Raw genomic sequence first — 19,270 nt, forward strand, 5'->3', positions numbered from 1 at the left:
TTGGGTCTGGGGGGCCCCAGGGGGATCTGAGGGGGATTTGGGGGAGCAGAGAGAGGGATTAGGGGGGATTTAGGGGGTCCTGGATTGGGTCTGGGGGCTCCCAGGCGAATTTGAGGGGGATTTGGGGGAGCAGAGAGAGGGATTAGGGAGGATTTAGGGGGTCCTGGGTTGGGTCTGGGGGGCCCCAGGGGGATTTGGGGGGTCCTCGAGGGGATTTGGGGGGTCCCGGGGGGATTTGGAGGGGATTTGGGGGAGCAGAGAGAGGGATTAGGGGGGATTTAGGGGGTCCTGGATTGGGTCTGGGGGCTCCCAGGGGGATTTGGGGGGTCCTCGAGGGGATTTGGGGGGTCTTCGAGGGGATTTGGGGGGTCCCAGGGGGATTTGGAGGGGATTTGGGGGCGATTGAGGGGGTCCTGGATTGGGTCTGGGGGGCCCCAGGGAGGATCTGAGGGGGATTTGGGGGAGCAGAGAGAGGGATTAGGGAGGATTTAGGGGGTCCTGGATTGGGTCTGGGGGCTCCCAGGGGGATTTGAGGGGGTCCTGGAGGGGTCCCAGTGGGATTTGGGGGGGTCCTGGAGGGGTTTGGGGGTGCTCTACGAGATGAGGGTCTTCGCCGTCAACGCCATCGGCGTCTCCGCCCCCAGCCTCAACACCCCGCCCTTCATGCCCATCGGTGCGCGGGGAGGGGTCCTGGGGGTCCCAGGGGGGATTTGGGGGGTCCTGGAGGGGATTTGGAGGGGATTTGGGGGCGATTTAGGGGGTCCTGGATTGGGTCTGGGGGGCCCCAGGGGGATCTGAGGGGGATTTGGGGGAGCAGAGAGAGGGATTAGGGGGATTTGAGGGGTCCTGTCTTGGGTCTGGGGGTCCCACGGGGGATTTGGGGGGTCCTCGAGGGGATTTGGGGGGTCCCGGGGGGATTTGGAGGGGATTTGGGGGAGCAGAGAGAGGGATTAGGGGGGATTTAGGGGGTCCTGGATTGGGTCTGGGTGGCCCCAGGGGGGATCTGAGGGGGATTTGGGGGAGCAGAGAGAGGGGTTAGGGAGGATTTAGGGGGTCCTGGATTGGGTCTGGGGGCTCCCAGGGGGATTTGGGGGGTCCTCGAGGGGATTTGGGGGGTCTTCGAGGGGATTTGGGGGGTCCCAGGGGGATTTGGAGGGGATTTGGGGGCGATTGAGGGGGTCCTGGATTGGGTCTGGGGGGCCCCAGGGAGGATCTGAGGGGGATTTGGGGGAGCAGAGAGAGGGATTAGGGGGGATTTAGGAGGTCCTGGATTGGGTCTGGGGGCTCCTAGGGGGATCTGAGGGGGATTTGGGGAAGCAGAGAGAGGGATTAGGGAGGATTTAGGGGGTCCTGGATTGGGTCTGGGGGCTCCCAGGGGGATTTGGGGGGTCCTCGAGGGGATTTGGGGGGTCCCGGGGGGATTTGGAGGGGATTTGGGGGCAATTTAGGGGGTCCTGGATTGGGTCTGGGGGGCCCCAGGGGGGATCTGAGGGGGATTTGGGGGAGCAGAGAGAGGGGTTAGGGAGGATTTAGGGGGTCCTGGATTGGGTCTGGGGGGCCCCAGGGGGGATCTGAGGGGGATTTGGGGGAGCAGAGAGAGGGGTTAGGGAGGATTTAGGGGGTCCTGGATTGGGTCTGGGGGCTCCCAGGGGGATTTGAGGGGGTCCTGGAGGGGTCCCAGTGGGATTTGGGGGGGTCCTGGAGGGGTTTGGGGGTGCTCTACGAGATGAGGGTCTTCGCCGTCAACGCCATCGGCGTCTCCGCCCCCAGCCTCAACACCCCGCCCTTCATGCCCATCGGTGCGAGGGGAGGGGTCCTGGGGGTCCCAGGGGGGATTTGGGGGGTCCCACGGGGGATTTGGGGGGTCCTCGAGGGGATTTGGGGGCGATTGAGGGGGTCCTGGATTGGGTCTGGGGGGCCCCAGGGGGATCTGAGGGGGATTTGGGGTAGCAGAGAGAGGGGTTAGGGAGGATTTAGGGGTCCTGGATTGGGTCTGGGGGCTCCCAGGGGGATTTGAGGGGGTCCTGGAGGGGTCCCAGTGGGATTTGGGGGGGTCCTGGAGGGGTTTGGGGGTGCTCTACGAGATGAGGGTCTTCGCCGTCAACGCCATCGGCGTCTCCGCCCCCAGCCTCAACACCCCGCCCTTCATGCCCATCGGTGCGAGGGGAGGGGTCCTGGGGGTCCCACGGGGGATTTGGGGGGTCCTGGAGGGGATTTGGGGGAATTTGGGGGCGATTTAGGGGTCCTGGATTGGGTCTGGGGGGCCCCAGGGGGGATCTGAGGGGGATTTGGGGGAGCAGAGAGAGGGGTTAGGGAGGATTTAGGGGGTCCTGGATTGGGTCTGGGGGCTCCCAGGGGGATTTGAGGGGGTCCTGGAGGGGTCCCAGGGGAATTTGGGGGGTCCTGGAGGGGTCCTGGAGGGGATTTGGGGGGTCCTGGGGGCATTTGGATGGTCCTGGGGAGGATCTGAGGGGGATTTGGGGGAGCAGAGAGAGGGATTAGGGGGGATTTAGGGGGTCCTGGATTGGGTCTGGGGGCTCCCAGGGGGATTTGAGGGGGATTTGGGGGAGCAGAGAGAGGGATTAGGGGGGATTTAGGGGGTCCTGGATTGGGTCTGGGGGCTCCCAGGGGGATTTGAGGGGGTCCTGGAGGGGTCCCAATGGGATTTGGGTGGGATTTAGGGGATTGTGGAGGGATTTAGGGGGCTTGGATTGGATCTGGGGGCTCCCAGGGAGATTTGAGGGGTCCTGGAGGGGATTTGGGGGCTCCCGGTGGGATTTGGGGGGTCCTGGAGGGGATCTGGGGGGGATTTGGGGGAGCAGAGGGGCGATTTTGGGGTCTCAGGGCGAGCTGGGGGTTGGATTTGGGGGTCAGGGAAAGAAGGGGTCTGGGGGAGATTTAGGGGTCCGGGGGAGAGTTTGGGGACGGTTTTGGGGTTCCTCTGGGGATTTGGGGTGTCCTGGGAGGGGGGGTTGGGGTGCCGGGGGTGATTTTTGGGGTCCCCCCCAAACTCCCAAAACCGAACCCACCCCAATCAGTGCTGAGGGGATTTTGGGAGGGGTGTGGGGGGTTTTGGGGCGGTTTTGGGGGTCCCGGTGGGTTCAGGAGGGGTTATAGGGGGGGTGCTGACTTTTGGGGTGCCGGGGGTGATTTTTGGGGTCCCCCCCAAACTCCCAAAACCGAACCCACCCCAATCAGTGCTGAGGGGATTTTGGGGGGGGTTTCTGGGCGGTTTTGGGGGTTTCGGGGCGGTTTTGGGGGGTGATTTTTGTGGTTCTGAGAGGTCGGGATGGGTTCAGGAGGGGTTATGGGGGGGGTGCTGATTTTTGGGGTGCCGAGGGTGATTTTTGGGGTCCCCCCCAGCCCCCACGAGCGAACCCACGCACCTGGTGCTCGAGGACGTGACGGACACGACGGCGACGCTCAAGTGGCGCCCACCGGAGCGGTTGGGGGCGGGGGGCATCGATGGGTACCTGGTGGAGTGGTGCCGAGAGGGGGGTGAGCGAGGGCACCCCAAAACCCGGGGGGGGAGGGACCCCAAAATCCACGGGGGGACCCCAAAATCCGCGGATGAGACCCCAAAATCCACGGGTGGGACCCCAAAATCCGGGGGGGAAACCCCAAAATTCACGGATGGGACCCCAAAATCCCGGGGGAGAACCCCAATATTCGCGGATGGGACCCCAAAATCCGGGAGAGGACCCCAAAATCCGCGGGTGGGACCCCAAAATCCGCGGTGGGACCCCAAAATCCGGGAGGGACCCCAAAATCCGGGAGAGGACCCCAAAATCCGCGGGTGGGACCCCAAAATCCGGGAGGGGACCCCAAAATCCGCGGAGGGACCCCAAAATTCGCGGATGAGACCCCAAAATCCGCGGAGGGACCCCAAAATCCGCGGGGGGACCCCAAAATCCGGGGGAATCCCTGAATCCGGGGGGGTGCGGGAGGGAGCCCCAGAGCCGGGCGGGACCCCGGAATGTTTGGGGTCCTCGCAGTGGAACCCCCGCGAACACGGAGCTGGTGGAGCCCCCAGCCCCATAACCCCCTCCCCAGCCCCATAACCCCCGAACCCGGTACTCCCCAGCCCCGCAGCCCCCTCCCCAGCCCCATAACCTCTCCCCAGCCCCACAGACCCCTCCCCAGCCCACAGCCCCCTCCTCAGCCCCACGGCCCCCTCCCCAGCCCCACAGCCCCCAAACCCGGTACTCCTCAGCCCCACAGTCCCCAACCCGGTACTCCCCAGCCCCATAACCCCCTCCCCAGCCCCCCAGCCCCCCAAGCTGTCGCGTTGCCCCCCCAGACTCCACGTGGACCCCCGCGAACACGGAGCTCGTGGAGCCCCCAGCCCCACAGCCCCCTCCCCCAGCCCCATAGCTCCCCAACCCGGTACTCCCCAGCCCCATAACCCCCTCCTCAGCCCCCCAGCCCCCCAACCTCTCCTATTGCCCCCCCAGACTCCACGTGGACCCCCGCGAACACGGAGCTCGTGGAGCCCCCAGCCCCACAGTCTCCTCCCCCAGCCCCACAGCCCCTCCCCAGCCCCATAACCCCCCAACCCGGTACTCCCCAGCCCCGCAGCCCCCTCCCCAGCCCCATAACCTCTCCCCAGCCCCACAGACCCCTCCCCAGCCCACAGCCCCCTCCTCAGCCCCACGGCCCCCAAACCCGGTACTCCTCAGCCCCACAGTCCCCAACCCGGTACTCCCCAGCCCCATAACCCCCTCCCCAGCCCCCCAGCCCCCTAACCTCTCCTATTGCCCCCCCAGACTCCACGTGGACCCCCGCGAACACGGAGCTCGTGGAGCCCCCAGCTCCACAGTCCCCTCCCCCAGCCCCACAGCCCCTCCCCAGCCCCATAACCCCCCAACCCGGTACTCCCCAGCCCCATAACCCCCCAACCCAGTACTCCCCAGCCCCCCAGCCCCCCAACCTGTCCTATTGCCCCCCCAGACTCCACGTGGACCCCCGCGAACACGGAGCTCGTGGAGCCCCCAGCCCCACAACCCCCTCCCCAGCCCCACAGAGCCCTCCCCAGCCCCATAACCCCCGAACCCGGTACTGCCCAGCCCCATAACCCCCCAACCCGGTACTCCCCAGCCCCCCAGCCCCCCAAGCTGTCGCGTTGCCCCCCCAGACTCCACGTGGACCCCCGCGAACACGGAGCTGGTGGAGCGCTGCGGCCTCACCGTGCGGGGGCTGCCCACGGGCGAGAAGCTCCTGTTCCGCGTGGTCGGGGTCAACATCGCCGGGCGCAGCCCCCCGGCCACCATGGCCCAGCCCGTGACCATCCGCGAGATCGTCGGTGCGTCCCGGGGACCCCGAACCCGGGGGGGATCCCTAAACCCGGGGGGGGATCCCTAAAACCATGGGGGGGATCCTTAAAACCATGGGGGAATCACTAAAACAATGGGGGAATCCCTAAAACCGAGGGGGGATCCCTAAAACCATGGGGGAATCACTAAAACCATGGGGGGATCCCTGAAACCGAGGGGGGATCCCTAAAACCATGGGGGAATCACTAAAACCATGGGGGGATCCCTAAAACCATGGGGGGGACCCCAAAACCCGAGGGGGATCCCTTAAAATGAGGGGGGATCCCTAAACTGAGGGGGGATCCCGAACCGAGGGGGGATCCCAAAACCCGAGGGGGATCCCTTAAAACGAGGGGGGATCCCTAAAAGCGAGGGGGGACCCCTAAAACCATGGGGGGGATCCCTAAACTGAGGGGGGATCCTTTAAAATGAGGGGGGATCCCTAAACTGAGGGGGGATCCCGAACCGAGGGGGGATCCCTAAAAGCGAGGGGGGATCCCTAAAACCATGGGGGGACCCCAAAACCCGAGGGGGATCCTTTAAAATGAGGGGGGATCTCTAAACTGAGGGGGGATCCCTAAAACCGAGGGGGGATCCCTAAAACCATGGGGGGGATCCCTAAAACCATCGGGGGACCCCAAAACCCGAGGGGGATCCCTTAAAATGAGGGGGGATCCCTAAACTGAGGGGGGATCCCTAAAACCATGGGAGGATCCCAAACTGAGGGGGGATCCCTAAAAGGGAGGGGGGACCTCTAAAAGTGAGGGGCGACCCCTAAAAGTGAGGGGAACTGGGAGCACTGGGAGCGCTGGGAGTGATGGGAGGGGAACTGTGGGAACTGGGGGAATGAGGCCAGGGCACTGGGATTGGGAACTGGGAGCAACTGGGATCGATGGGAGGGGAACTGGGGGAACTGGGGGAATGAGGCCAAGGCACTGGGATTGGGAACTGGGGAAACTGGGAGCACTGGGAGCACTGGGAGGGGAGCTGGGGGAACTGGGGGAACAAGGCCAGGGCACTGGGATTGGGAATTGGGGGCACTGGGAGCACTGGGAGCGCTGGGAGCACTGGGCGGAGTGTTGGCATCGAGGGCATGGAGGACACGGCCGAGATGCGCCTGCGCATCGTCGGTAACTGGGAGCACTGGGAGCGACTGGGAGTGACTGGGAGCGATGGGAGGGGAAGTGGGGGAACTGGGGGAAGTGGGGGAATGAGGCCAGGGCACTGGGATTGGGAACTGAGGGCACTGGGAGGGACTGGGAGTGATGGGAGGGGAACTCGGGGAATGAGGCTGGGGCGCTGGGATTGGGAACTGGGAGCACTGGGAGCACTGGGATTGGGAACTGGGAGCACTGGGAGCACTGGGAGCACTGGGAGCACTGGGATTGGGAACTGGGAGCACTGGGAGCAGTGGGATTGGGAACTGGGAGCACTGGGAGCACTGGGAGCACTGGGATTGGGAACTGGGAGCACTGGGAGCACTGGGAGCACTGGGATTGGGAACTGGGAGCACTGGGAGCACTGGGAGCACTGGGAGCACTGGGAGCACTGGGAGCGGGAACTGGGAGCACTGGGAGCACTGGGAGCACTGGGATTGGGAACTGGGAGCACTGGGAGCACTGGGAGCAGTGGGAGCCCTGGGAGCACTGGGAGCACTGGGAGCACTGGGAGCACTGGGAGCACTGGGAGCACTGGGCGGAGCGTTGGCATCGAGGGCAGGGAGGACGCGGCCGAGGGGGGGATCCCAAAATCAAGGGGGGAGTCCCTGAGCCTGTGGGGGGAAATCCCAAACCGTGAGGGGGGGGGGACACCCCAAAATAGGAGGAGAGACCCCAAAACACGGAGGGGGACCCCAAACCATGGGGGGGAGCCCAAAATCGGGGGGTTCAGCCCCCCCATAGATCCCCCTGCCCCCCCCCAAACCCTGCGCGCCCCCCCCAGAGCGCCCCAAAATCCGGCTGCCCCGGCACCTGCGGCAGACGTACGTGAGGAAGGTGGGGGAGCAGGTGAACCTGGTGATCCCCTTCCAGGTGAGCTCGGCCCCATAGCGGCACTGGGCCCCATAGATCGGTGGGGATGGCTCAGCCCCATAGCGGCACTGGGCCCCATAGATCGGTGGGGATGGCTCAGCCCCATAGCGGCACTGGGCCCCATAGATCGGTGGGGATGGCTCAGCCCCATAGGGCGCACTGGGCCCCATAGATCTGTGGGGATGGCTCAGCCCCATAGCGGCACTGGGCCCCATAGATCGGTGCGGATGGCTCAGCCCCATAGCGGCACTCGGCCCCATAGCGGCACTCGGCCCCAGAGATCTGTGGGGATGGCTCAGCCCCATAGCAGCACTCGGCCCTATAGATCTGTGGGGATGGCTCAGCCCCATAGCGGCACTCGGCCCCATAGGGGTCACTCGGTCCCATAGATCTGTGGGGATGGCTCAGCCCCATAGCAGCACTCGGCCTCATAGATCGGTGGGGATGGCTCAGCCCCATAGGGGGCACTGGGCCCCATAGCGGCACTCGGCCCCATAGATCTGTGGGGATGGCTCAGCCCCATAGCGGCACTCGGCCCCATAGATCTGTGGGGATGGCTCAGCCCCATAGCGGCACTCGGCCCCATAGCGGCACTCGGCTCCATAGATCGGTGGGGATGGCTCAGCCCCATAGGGGCACTCGGCCCCATAGATCTGTGGGGATGGCTCAGCCCCATAGCGGCACTCGGCCCTATAGATCTGTGGGGATGGCTCAGCCCCACAGCCCCATAGGGATAACGGAACTCCACAGCCCTATAGGGCCAACTCAGCCCCACAGGGATAACCGAACCCCACAGCCCCATAGGGATAACCAAACCCCACAGCCCTATAGGGATAACCGAACCCCACAGCCCCATAGGGCCAACTCAGCCCCACAGGGATACCTGAACCCCACAGCCCCATAGGGCCAACTCAGCCCCATGGGGATAACCGAACCCCACAGCCCCACAGGGATAACTCCGCCCCACAGCCCCATGGGGATAACCGAACCCCACAGCCCCACAGGGATAACTCCGCCCCACAGCCCCATAGGGATAACCGAACCCCACAGCCCCACAGGGATAACTCCGCCCCACAGCCCCATAGGGATAACCGAACCCCACAGACCCACAGGGATAACTCCGCCCCACAGCCCCATAGGGATAACCGAACCCCACAGACCCACAGGGATAACTCCGCCCCACAGCCCCATAGGGATAACCGAACCCCACAGACCCATAGGGATAACTCAGCCCCACAGTCCCATAGGGATACCTGAGCCCCAAAGCCCCACAGCCCCATAGGGATAACCGAACCCCACAGCCCCATAGGGATACCTGAACCCCACAGCCCCACAGGGATAACCGAACCCCACAGCCCCATAGGGATAACTCCACCCCATAGGGCCAACTCAGCCCCATGGGGATAACCGAACCCCACAGCCCCACAGGGATAACTCCGCCCCACAGCCCCATGGGGATACCTGAGCCCCAAAGCCCCACAGCCCCATAGGGATACCTGAACCCCACAGCCCCATAGGGATAACTCCTCCCCACAGCCCCATAGGGCCAACTGAGCCCCATGGGGATGACCAAGCCCCGCCCCCCCAGGGCAAGCCCCGCCCCCAGGTGACGTGGACGAAGGAGGGCGGGCCCCTGGGCGAGGACGTGCACGTGCGCACGTCGGACCGCGACACCGTGTTCTTCATCCGCGCCGCCGCCAGGGGGCACTCGGGGCGCTACGGGCTCAGCGTGCGCATCGAGGGCATGGAGGACACGGCCGAGATGCGCCTGCGCATCGTCGGTAACTGGGAGCACTGGGAGCGACTGGGAGCGATGGGAGCGATGGGAGGGGAAGTGGGGGAATGAGGCCAGGGCGCTGGGATTGGGAACTGGGAGCACTGGGAGCACTCGGGGCGCTACGGGCTCAGCGTGCGCATCGAGGGCATGGAGGACACGGCCGAGATGCGCCTGCGCATCGTCGGTAACTGGGAGCACTGGGAGCGACTGGGAGCGATGGGAGGGGAACTGGGGGAACTGGGGGAAGTGGGGGAATGAGGCCAGGGCACTGGGATTGGGAACTGGGAGCACTGGGAGCACTGGGAGCACTCGGGGCGCTACGGGCTCAGCGTGCGCATCGAGGGCATGGAGGACACGGCCGAGATGCGCCTGCGCATCGTCGGTAACTGGGAGCACTGGGAGCGACTGGGAGCGACTGGGAGCGACTGGGAGCGATGGGAGGGGAAGTGGGGGAATGAGGCCAGGGCGCTGGGATTGGGAACTGGGAGCACTGGGAGCACTCGGGGCGCTACGGGCTCAGCGTGCGCATCGAGGGCATGGAGGACACGGCCGAGATGCGCCTGCGCATCGTCGGTAACTGGGAGCACTGGGAGCGACTGGGAGCGATGGGAGGGGAACTGGGGGAACTGGGGGAAGTGGGGGAATGAGGCCAGGGCACTGGGATTGGGAACTGGGAGCACTGGGAGCACTGGGAGCACTCGGGGCACTACGGGCTCAGCGTGCGCATCGAGGGCATGGAGGACACGGCCGAAATGCGCCTGCGCATCGTCGGTAACTGGGAGCACTGGGAGCGACTGGGAGCGACTGGGAGCGACTGGGAGCGATGGGAGGGGAAGTGGGGGAAGTGGGGGAATGAGGCCAGGGCACTGGGATTGGGAACTGGGAGCACTGGGAGCACTGGGCGGAGCGTTGGCATCGAGGGCATGGAGGACACGGCCAAGATGCGCCTGCGCATCGTCGGTAACTGGGAGCACTGGGAGCGACTGGGAGCGATGGGAGGGGAACTGGGAGAACTGGGGGAGCTGGGGGAATGAGGCCAGGGCACTGGGATTGGGAACTGGGGGCACTGGGAGCACTGGGATGGATGGGCGGAGTGTTGGCATCGAGGGCATGGAGGACACGGCCGAGATGCGCCTGCGCATCGTCGGTAACTGGGAGCACTGGGAGCGACTGGGAGCGATGGGAGGGGAACTGGGGGAACTGGGGGAAGTGGGGGAATGAGGCCAGGGCACTGGGATTGGGAACTGGGAGCACTGGGAGCACTGGGAGCACTCGGGGCACTACGGGCTCAGCGTGCGCATCGAGGGCATGGAGGACACGGCCGAGATGCGCCTGCGCATCGTCGGTAACTGGGAGCACTGGGAGCGACTGGGAGCGATGGGAGGGGAACTGGGGGAACTGGGGGAAGTGGGGGAATGAGGCCAGGGCACTGGGATTGGGAAGTGGGAGCACTGGGAGCACTGGGAGCACTCGGGGCACTACGGGCTCAGCGTGCGCATCGAGGGCACGGAGGACACGGCCGAGATGCGCCTGCGCATCGTCGGTAACTGGGAGCACTGGGAGCGACTGGGAGCGACTGGGAGCGACTGGGAGCGATGGGAGGGGAAGTGGGGGAAGTGGGGGAATGAGGCCAGGGCACTGGGATTGGGAACTGGGAGCACTGGGAGCACTGGGCGGAGCGTTGGCATCGAGGGCATGGAGGACACGGCCAAGATGCGCCTGCGCATCGTCGGTAACTGGGAGCACTGGGAGCGACTGGGAGCGATGGGAGGGGAACTGGGAGAACTGGGGGAGCTGGGGGAATGAGGCCAGGGCACTGGGATTGGGAACTGGGGGCACTGGGAGCACTGGGATGGATGGGCGGAGTGTTGGCATCGAGGGCATGGAGGACACGGCCGAGATGCGCCTGCGCATCATCGGTAACTGGGAGCACTGGGAGCGACTGGGAGCGATGGGAGGGGAACTGGGGGAAGTGGGGGAATGAGGCCAGGGCACTGGGATTGGGAACTGGGAGCACTGGGAGCACTCGGGACGCTACGGGCTCAGCGTGCGCATCGAGGGCATGGAGGACACGGCCGAGATGCGCCTGCGCATCGTCGGTAACTGGGAGCACTGGGAGCGACTGGGAGCGATGGGAGTGATGGGAGGGGAACTGGGAGAACTGGGGGAGCTGGGGGAATGAGGCCAGGGCACTGGGATTGGGAACTGGGGGCACTGGGAGCACTGGGATGGATGGGTGGAGCGTTGGCATCGAGGGCATGGAGGACACGGCCGAGATGCGCCTGCGCATCGTCGGTAACTGGGAGCACTGGGAGCGACTGGGAGCGATGGGAGCGATGGGAGGGGAACTGGGAGAACTGGGGGAAGTGGGGGAATGAGGCCAGGGCACTGGGATTGGGAACTGGGAGCACTGGGAGCACTGGGAGCAATGGGAGAGGAACTGGGGGAAGCAGGGCTGGGCACTGGGATTGAGAACTGGGAGCACTGGGAGCGATTGGAGCAATGGGAGGGGAACTGGGGGAACTGGGAAAGGGCACTGGGATTGGGAACTGGGGGCACTGGGAGCGATGGGAGGGGAACTGGGGGAACTGGGGGAAGCAGGGCTGGGCACTGGGATTGGGAACTGGGAGCACTGGGAGAGATTGGAGCAATGGGAGGGGAACTGGGGGAACAAGGAAAGGGCACTGGGATTGGGAACTGGGGGCACTGGGAGTGATGGGAGGGGAACTGGGGGAACTGGGGGAAGCAGGGCTCGGTACTGGGATTGGGAACTGGGAGCACTGGGAGTGATGGGAGCGCTGGGAGGGGAACTGGGGGAAGCAGGGGTGGGCACTGGGATTGGGGACTGGAGGAGATGGGGGCACTGGGAGCACTGGGATTGAGAAATGGGAGCACTGGGATTGGGAACTGGTGTTTTGAGGGTGATTTGGGGGCATTTTGGGGGTGTTTGGGGGGATTTTGGGGGTGTTTGGGGGTTTTGGGGGTGTTTGGGGTGATTTTGGGGGTTTTTGGAGATGTTTTGGGGGGATTCTGGGGGTGCCTTGTGGGGTTTTTGGGTGTTTGGGGTTGGAGCCGTTTTGGGGTGATTTTGGAGCTGTTTTGGGGCTATTTTTGTGTGGTTTTTGGGGGATTTTGGGGGTGTTTGGGGTGATTTTGGGGATGTTTTGGGGTATTTTGGGGGTGTTTGGGGTGATTTTGGGGATGTTTGGGGGAATTTTGGGGGTGTTTGGGGTGATTTTGGGGATGTTTTGGGGTATTTTGGGGGTGTTTGGGGTGATTATGGGGATGTTTTGGGGTATTTTGGGGGTGTTTGGGGTGATTTTGGGGATGTTTTGGGGTATTTTGGGGGTGTTTGGGGTGATTTTGGGGCTGTTTTGGGGTATTTTGGGGGTGCTTTGGGGTTGTTTTTTTTTCGCGGGGGCCATTTCGGGGTGATTTCGGGGCTGTTTTGGGGCTGTTTTTTACCTGGTTTTCGGGGTGTTTTGGGGGTGTCCGGGGTCGGGGGGTCCCTGAGGTGACCTCGCGCCCCCCAGAGCGGCCGGGGCCCCCCCGGAAGGTGCAGGTGAAGGAGGTTTGGGGGTTCAACGCGCTGGTGGAGTGGGAGCCCCCCGAGGACGACGGCAACGCCGAGATCACCGGCTACACCATCATGAAGGCCGATAAGAGAACCATGGTCAGGGGCCCGGCTGACCCCCAAGTGACCCCCCCAAATGACCCCTAAGTGACCCCCAAGTGACCCCCCTAAGTGACCCCCAAGTGACCCCCCAATGACCCCCAAGTGACCCCCCAAATGACCCCCCAATGACCCCCAAATGACCCCCAAGTGACCCCCAAATGACCCCCCAATGACCCCCAAATGACCCCCAAGTGACCCCCCAAATGACCCCCCAAATGACCCCTAAGTGACCCCCAAGTGACCCCAAATGACCCCCCAATGACCCCCCAATGACCCCCAAGTGACCCCCAAGTGACCCCCAAGTGACCCCCAAATGACCCCCCAAATGACCCCCCAATGACCCCCAAATGACCCCCAAGTGACCCCCAAGTGACCCCCAAATGACCCCTAAGTGACCCCCCAAATGACCCCCCAATGACCCCCAAATGACCCCTAAGTGACCCCCAAATGACCCCCCAAATGACCCCCCAATGACCCCCAAGTGACTCCCAAGTGACCCCCAAATGACCCCCAAGTGACCCCCAAGTGACCCCCAAGTGACCCCTGACTGACCCCAAATGACCCCCCAAATGACCCCGGACTGACCCCTGACTGACCCCCCAAAACCCCCTCAAAGCCTCCTAAACCCCATTCCCAGCCCCCAAACCCCCAAAATCCCCTCAAGCCCCCCAAAACCCCCTTGACAGCCCCCCAAACCCCATTCCCAGCCCCTCAAAGTCCCCCAAAATCCCCTCAAAGTCCCCCAAACCCCCCTGGTTGCCCCCCAAAACCCCCTCGACAGCCCCCCAAACCCCATTCCCAGCCCCCAAACCCCAAAAATCCCCTCAAGCCCCCCAAAACCCCCCGGTTGCCCCCCAAAACCCCCTTGACAGCCCCCCAAACCCCACTGCCTGCCCCTCAAAGCCCCCAAAATCCCCTCAAAGCCCCCCAAATTCCCCTCAAAGCCCCCCAAACCCTTCGGGCTCACCTCCAAGCCCTTCCCAGCTCCCCAAAATCCCCTCAAAGCCCCCCGAAACCCCCTCGACAGCCCCCCAAACCCCATTCACAGCCCCTCAAAGCCCCCCAAAACCCCCTCAAAGCCTCCCAAAACCCCCTCGACAGCCCCCCAAACCCCATTCCCAGCCCCTCAAAGCCCCCCAAAACCCCCTCAAATCCCCCAAAACCCCCTCGACAGCTCCCCAAACCCCATTCCCAGCCCCTCAAAGCCCCCCAAAATCCCTTCAAAGTCCCCCAAAATCCCCTCAAAGCCCCCCAAACCCCATTCCCTGCCCCTCAAAGCCCCCAAAATCCCCTCAAAGTCCCCCAAAACCCCCTCGACAGCTCCCCAAACCCCATTCCCAGCCCCTCAAAGCCCCCCAAAATCCCTTCAAAGCCCCCCGAAACCCCCTCGACATCCCCCCAAACCCCATTCACAGCCCCTCAAAGCCCCCCAAAACCCCCTCAAAGCCTCCCAAAACCCCCTCGACAGCCCCCCAAACCCCATTCCCAGCCCCTCAAAGCCCCCCAAAACCCCCTCAAATCCCCCAAAACCCCCTCGACAGCTCCCCAAACCCCATTCCCAGCCCCTCAAAGCCCCCCAAAATCCCTTCAAAGTCCCCCAAAACCCCTTCAAAGCCCCCCAAACCCCATTCCCTGCCTCTCAAAGCCCCCAAAATCCCCTCAAAGTCCCCCAAAACCCCCTCGACAGCTCCCCAAACCCCATTCCCAGCCCCTCAAAGCCCCCCAAAATCCCCTCAAAGCCCCCCCAAAATCCCCTCAAAGCCCCCCAAACCCCATTCCCTGCCCCTCAAAGCCCCCAAAACCCCCTCGACAGCCCCCCAAACCCCATTCCCTGTCACTCAAATCCCCCAAAATCCCCTCAAAGCCCCCCCAAACCCCATTCCCAGCCCCTCAAAGCCCCCCCCAAACCCTTCGGGCTGGCCTCCAACCCATTCCCAGCTCCCCAAACCCCTTCAAAGCCCCCCCAAAACATCCCCAATTCCCTCCGCCCCCCTCCCCCAGGAGTGGTTCACGGTGTACGAGCACAACCGGCCCCTGCGCTGCACCGTGTCCGAGCTGGTCATGGGCAACGAGTACCTGTTCAAGGTGTTCAGCGAGAACCTGTGCGGGCTCAGCGAGAAACCCGGGCTGTCTGCCAACACTGCCGTCATCCCCAAAGCGGGTACCCCAAATTTGGGGGGGTCCTGGGGGGGGGTTGGGGAGATTTCAGGGGGTTTTGGGGCTTTTCAGGGGGTTTTGGGGCTTTTTCAGGGGGTTTTGGGGGCACCTGTGGGGGCTCAGTGACCAACCCAGGCTGTCTGCCAACACTGCCGTCATCCCCAAAGCGGGTACCCCAAATTTGGGGGGGTCCTGGGGGGGGGTTGGGGAGATTTCAGGGGGTTTTGGGGCTTTTCGGGGGGTTTTGGGGCTTTTTCAGGGGGTTTTGGGGCACCTGTGGGGGCTCAGTGACCAACCCAGGCTGTCTGCCAACACTGCTGTCATCCCCAAAGCGGGTACCCCAAATTTGGGGGGTGTTTGAGGGGGTCCTGGGGGGGGTTTGGGAAGATTTCAGGGGGTTTTGGGGCTTTTCGGGGGGTTTTGGGGCTTTTTCAGGGGGTTTTGGGGGCAGCTGCGGGGGCTCAGTGACCAACCCAGGCTGTCTGCCAACACTGCTGTCATCCCCAAAGCGGGTACCCCAAATTTGGGGGGTGTTTGAGGGGGTCCTGGGGGGATTTGGGGAGATTTCAGGGGGGTTTTGGGGCTTTTCTGGGGGTTTGGGGGCACCTGTGGGGGCTCAGTGACCAACCCAGGCTGTCTGCCAACACTGCTGTCATCCCCAAAGCGGGTACCCCAAATTTGGGGGGGTCCTGGGGGGGGGTTGGGGAGATTTCAGGGGGTTTTGGGGCTTTTCGGGGGGTTTTGGGGCTTTTTCAGGGGGTTTGGGAGCTTTTCAGGGGGTTTTGGGGGCACCTGTGGGGGCTCAGTGACCAACCCAGGCTGTCTGCCAACACTGCTGTCATCCCCAAAGCGGGTACCCCAAATCTGGGGGGGCTTTGAGGGGGTTTGGGGAGATTTCAGAGGATTTTGGGGCTTTTCTGGGGGTTTTTCGGGCTTTTCTGGGGGTTTTGGGGCACCTGTGGGGGCTCAGTGACCAACCCAGGCTGTCTGCCAACACTGCTGTCATCCCCAAAGCGGGTACCCCAAATTTGGGGGGTGTTTGAGGGGGTCCTGGGGGGATTTGGGGAGATTTCAGGGGGTTTTGGGGGCTTTTCTGGGGGTTTGGGGGCTTTTCTAGGGGTTTTGGGTGCACCTGTGTGTGCCCCTTGATCCCCAAAACCCCCCCTCAGAATCCCCAAAGCAGAAACCCCAAAATCGGGGGGGGTAATTGAGGGCTTCGTTTGGGGGGTTTAATTGGCGTGGGGCTGTTAATTGGGGGTGTCTTTAATTGGGGGGGGGGGCGGGATAAATTCGGGGGTTTCATGGGGAGTATTGAAGGGGCTTTGAGGAATTCTGAGGGGTTTGGGAATCCCCCAGACATTGGGGTCTCACCCTGGTTGTGGGGGACACCCCGTGTCCCCCCCCCCCCCTTAATTTGAGGGGTCACCCCAAACAACTGCCCCCCCGCACACACACACCCCCAAGGATTTTGGGGTACCCCTAACTCCTCCTGGGACCCCCCCAGGGCTGCGGCTGAAGCCCCCCCAGTACCAGGAGCACGATTTCCGCTCGGCCCCGCAGTTCCTGACGCCGCTGGTGGATCGGAGCGCCGTGGCCGGATACTCCACCGCCCTCAACTGCGCCGTGCGGGGGCACCCCAAGGTCCGGGGGGGTCCTCGGGGGGAGTTTGGGGTACCCCTGACCCTGCCCTCCCCCCCCAAAAACAAAACCCAAGGGAGTTGGGTGGAGATTTGGGGTCCTGGAGGGGTTTTGGGGTCCCCCAAGTTGTTCCTCTGCTCTCAACCCGAAGGGGGTGGGGGGGTGAAGATGGAGGTTTGGGGGTTCCTGGGGGGGGGGGGTTGGGGGTCCTGAGTGGGTTTTGGGGTACCCGTGGCTCTTCTCCCCCCAAAATAAGGGGGGTTGGGTGGAGATTTGGGGGTGTTGAGGGGTTTTTGAGGTGAGAATAGGATCCCTCACCCCGTGAGTCGGGGGTGGATTCAGCCGATCCCCAAGTGTGGGGATTTGGGGGTTCCTTGGGGTGTTCTGGGGGTCACCTGGCCAGGTGTGTCCCTCCCAGCCCAAGGGGGGTGTGGGTGAAGAACCAGGTGTGGGGTTCACCTGGGAACAGGGTCCTGGGAGGGGTTCTGGGGTGTCCCAGTGGGGCTGTGGGTGCAGCCCCAGGTGTGGGTGTTTTTGGGGTGCATTTCGGGACCCAGCTGACCAGGTGTGTGTCCCTCGCAGCCCAAGGTGGTGTGGATGAAGAACCAGGTGGCCATCGGGGAGGACCCCAGGTTCCTGGCCCGGCACAGCCAGGGGGTCCTGACCCTCCTCATCCGCAAGCCGGGACCCTTCGATGGGGGCACCTACACCTGCCGGGCTGTCAACGAGCTGGGGGAGGCCCTGACCGAGTGTCGGCTCGAAATCCGAGGTGAGGGAGCTCCCCAAAATATGGGGAGAGGTCGTTAATACCTCTAATAATAACCCTAAAAAATAAAAGTCCCTCCTTTTTCTCCCCTCACCTTTCCCTCATGTTTTTCCCCTCACCTTTCTCTCTCTTTTCTCCCCTCACATTTCTTTTTCCCCCTCACGTTTCTCCCCTCACGTTTCCCGCTCTTTTCTCCCCTCACGTTTCCCTCCCTTTCTCCCTTCACCTTCTTCACCCTTTTCCCCCTCACCTTTCCCTCCCTTTTCCCCCCTCACGTTTCCCTCCCTTTTCTCCCCTCACCTTTCCCGCCTTTTCCCCCTCACCTTTCCCTCCCTTTTCTCCCCTCACCTTTCCCTCCCTTTTCCCCCTCACCTTTCCCTCCCTTTTCTCCCCTCACCTTTCCCTTCCTTTTCCCCCTCACCTTTCCCTCCCTTTTCCCCCCTCACGTTTCCCTCCCTTTTCTCCCCTCACCTTTCCCTCCCTTTCCCCCCTCACCTTTCCCTCCCTTTTCCCCCTCACCTTTCCCTCCCTTTTCTCCCCTCACCTTTCCCTCCCTTTTCTCCCCTCACCTTTCCCTCCCTTTTCTCCCCTCACCTTTCCCTCCCTTTTCTCCCCTCACCTTTCCCTCCCTTTTCCCCCTCACCTTTCCCTCCCTTTTCTCCCCTCACCTTTCCCTTCCTTTTCCCCCTCACCTTTCCCTCCCTTTTCCCCCCTCACGTTTCCCTCCCTTTTCTCCCCTCACCTTTCCCTCCCTTTCCCCCCTCACCTTTCCCTCCCTTTTCTCCCCTCACCTTTCCCTCCCTTTTCTCCCCTCACCTTTCCCTCCCTTTTCTCCCCTCACCTTTCCCTCCCTTTTCTCCCCTCACCTTTCCCTCCCTTTTTCCCTGGGGTACTGAATGGGGGTTGTGGTACCTGGGGGAGGTGCTGAATGAAGAAAAAGGGGGGGGGGGAGAAGGGGCACCCCAAACCCTCCGAAGGTCCCCAAGACATTTTGGGGGGCCAGTGATAGCTGGGGAGGGGTCCCTGATATGGGCTGAGGGCACCGTGGGGTCTGAGGGGGCAACTGAAGCCCCCCCAACTCGTGTCTCTCCCTCCACAGTGCCCCAGTGACGGCGACACAGAATGGTGAGGGGGGAAGGCTTAATTGGGGGGGGGGTATTAATTAGAGGGGCTTTAATTGGGGGCTTGATCAGGGAGTTTAATTGGGGGGTTTGATTGGGAGGAATAATTGGGGGGTTTAATTGAGGGGTCTTTGAGGGGGGTCTTTGGGTTTAGTTGGGGCATTTTAATTGAGGGGTTTAATTGGTGGATTTAATTGGGGGGTGTTTGGGGGATTTAATTGGGGGGGTTAAATTGAGGTGTTTAATTTGGGGTCTAATTAGGGGTGTTAATTGGGGGGTCTTTAATTGAGGGGGTTAGCTGGTGATCTTTGAGGTTGTATTTGGGGGTCTTTGGGAGCTTTAATTAGGAGGTCTTCAGTTTGGGGGTCTTTAGTGGGGGGTGTTTAATTGGTGGGGTGGATTTTGGGCTGGTCATGTTTGAGGGGTTCACCCATCCTTTTGGGGTGCTGACCCCCATCTTTGCCACCCCAAGGCTGCCCTGGGCAGGGCCAGCGCCATCCTACCCAGCCAGAAACCCGTGGTGCTGAGGAAGAAGAGGGTGCAGGCGGCAAAGGCCCCCTGAGCCCCCCGAGAAATAAAGTGTTTGAGCAGCCCCCTGGAGTCTGCGTTTCATTTTGGGGAGGGGGCACCTGAGGAATTGGGGAAGCATATTTCCTACCTTTTTCACTTCATGTTTTCTTCTCTTTTCCCCGCGTGTTTCCGGGCCTTTTTTCCACTCATGGTTCTCGCCTTTTCCCCCTCACCTTTCCCTCCCTTTTCCCCCCTCACCTTTCCTTTTTTCTCCCCTCATGTT

The 19,270-nt window shown here is 62.9% G+C and overlaps 1 protein-coding gene across 1 annotated transcript in view; it reads left to right on the forward strand.

The window, feature by feature from the left end:
* The window catches only part of SCAF1 (SR-related CTD associated factor 1), a 64,185-nt gene extending 45,122 nt beyond the window's left edge, over positions 1-19,063 (forward strand). The window contains 10 exon segments of the mRNA XM_068998831.1: positions 3,364-3,498; positions 5,135-5,302; positions 7,254-7,342; positions 8,931-9,123; positions 12,653-12,792; positions 14,797-14,956; positions 16,457-16,593; positions 17,173-17,359; positions 18,456-18,481; positions 18,950-19,063. Of these exon segments, the coding sequence (XP_068854932.1) occupies positions 3,364-3,498; positions 5,135-5,302; positions 7,254-7,342; positions 8,931-9,123; positions 12,653-12,792; positions 14,797-14,956; positions 16,457-16,593; positions 17,173-17,359; positions 18,456-18,466 (1,220 nt within the window). The 3' untranslated portion in view covers positions 18,467-18,481; positions 18,950-19,063.
* The last annotated feature ends 207 nt before the right edge of the window (positions 19,064-19,270 follow it).

Source organism: Aphelocoma coerulescens, unplaced genomic scaffold (genome assembly GCF_041296385.1).
Source record: "Aphelocoma coerulescens isolate FSJ_1873_10779 unplaced genomic scaffold, UR_Acoe_1.0 HiC_scaffold_180, whole genome shotgun sequence".
NCBI classification, from domain to species: Eukaryota; Metazoa; Chordata; class Aves; order Passeriformes; family Corvidae; genus Aphelocoma; species Aphelocoma coerulescens.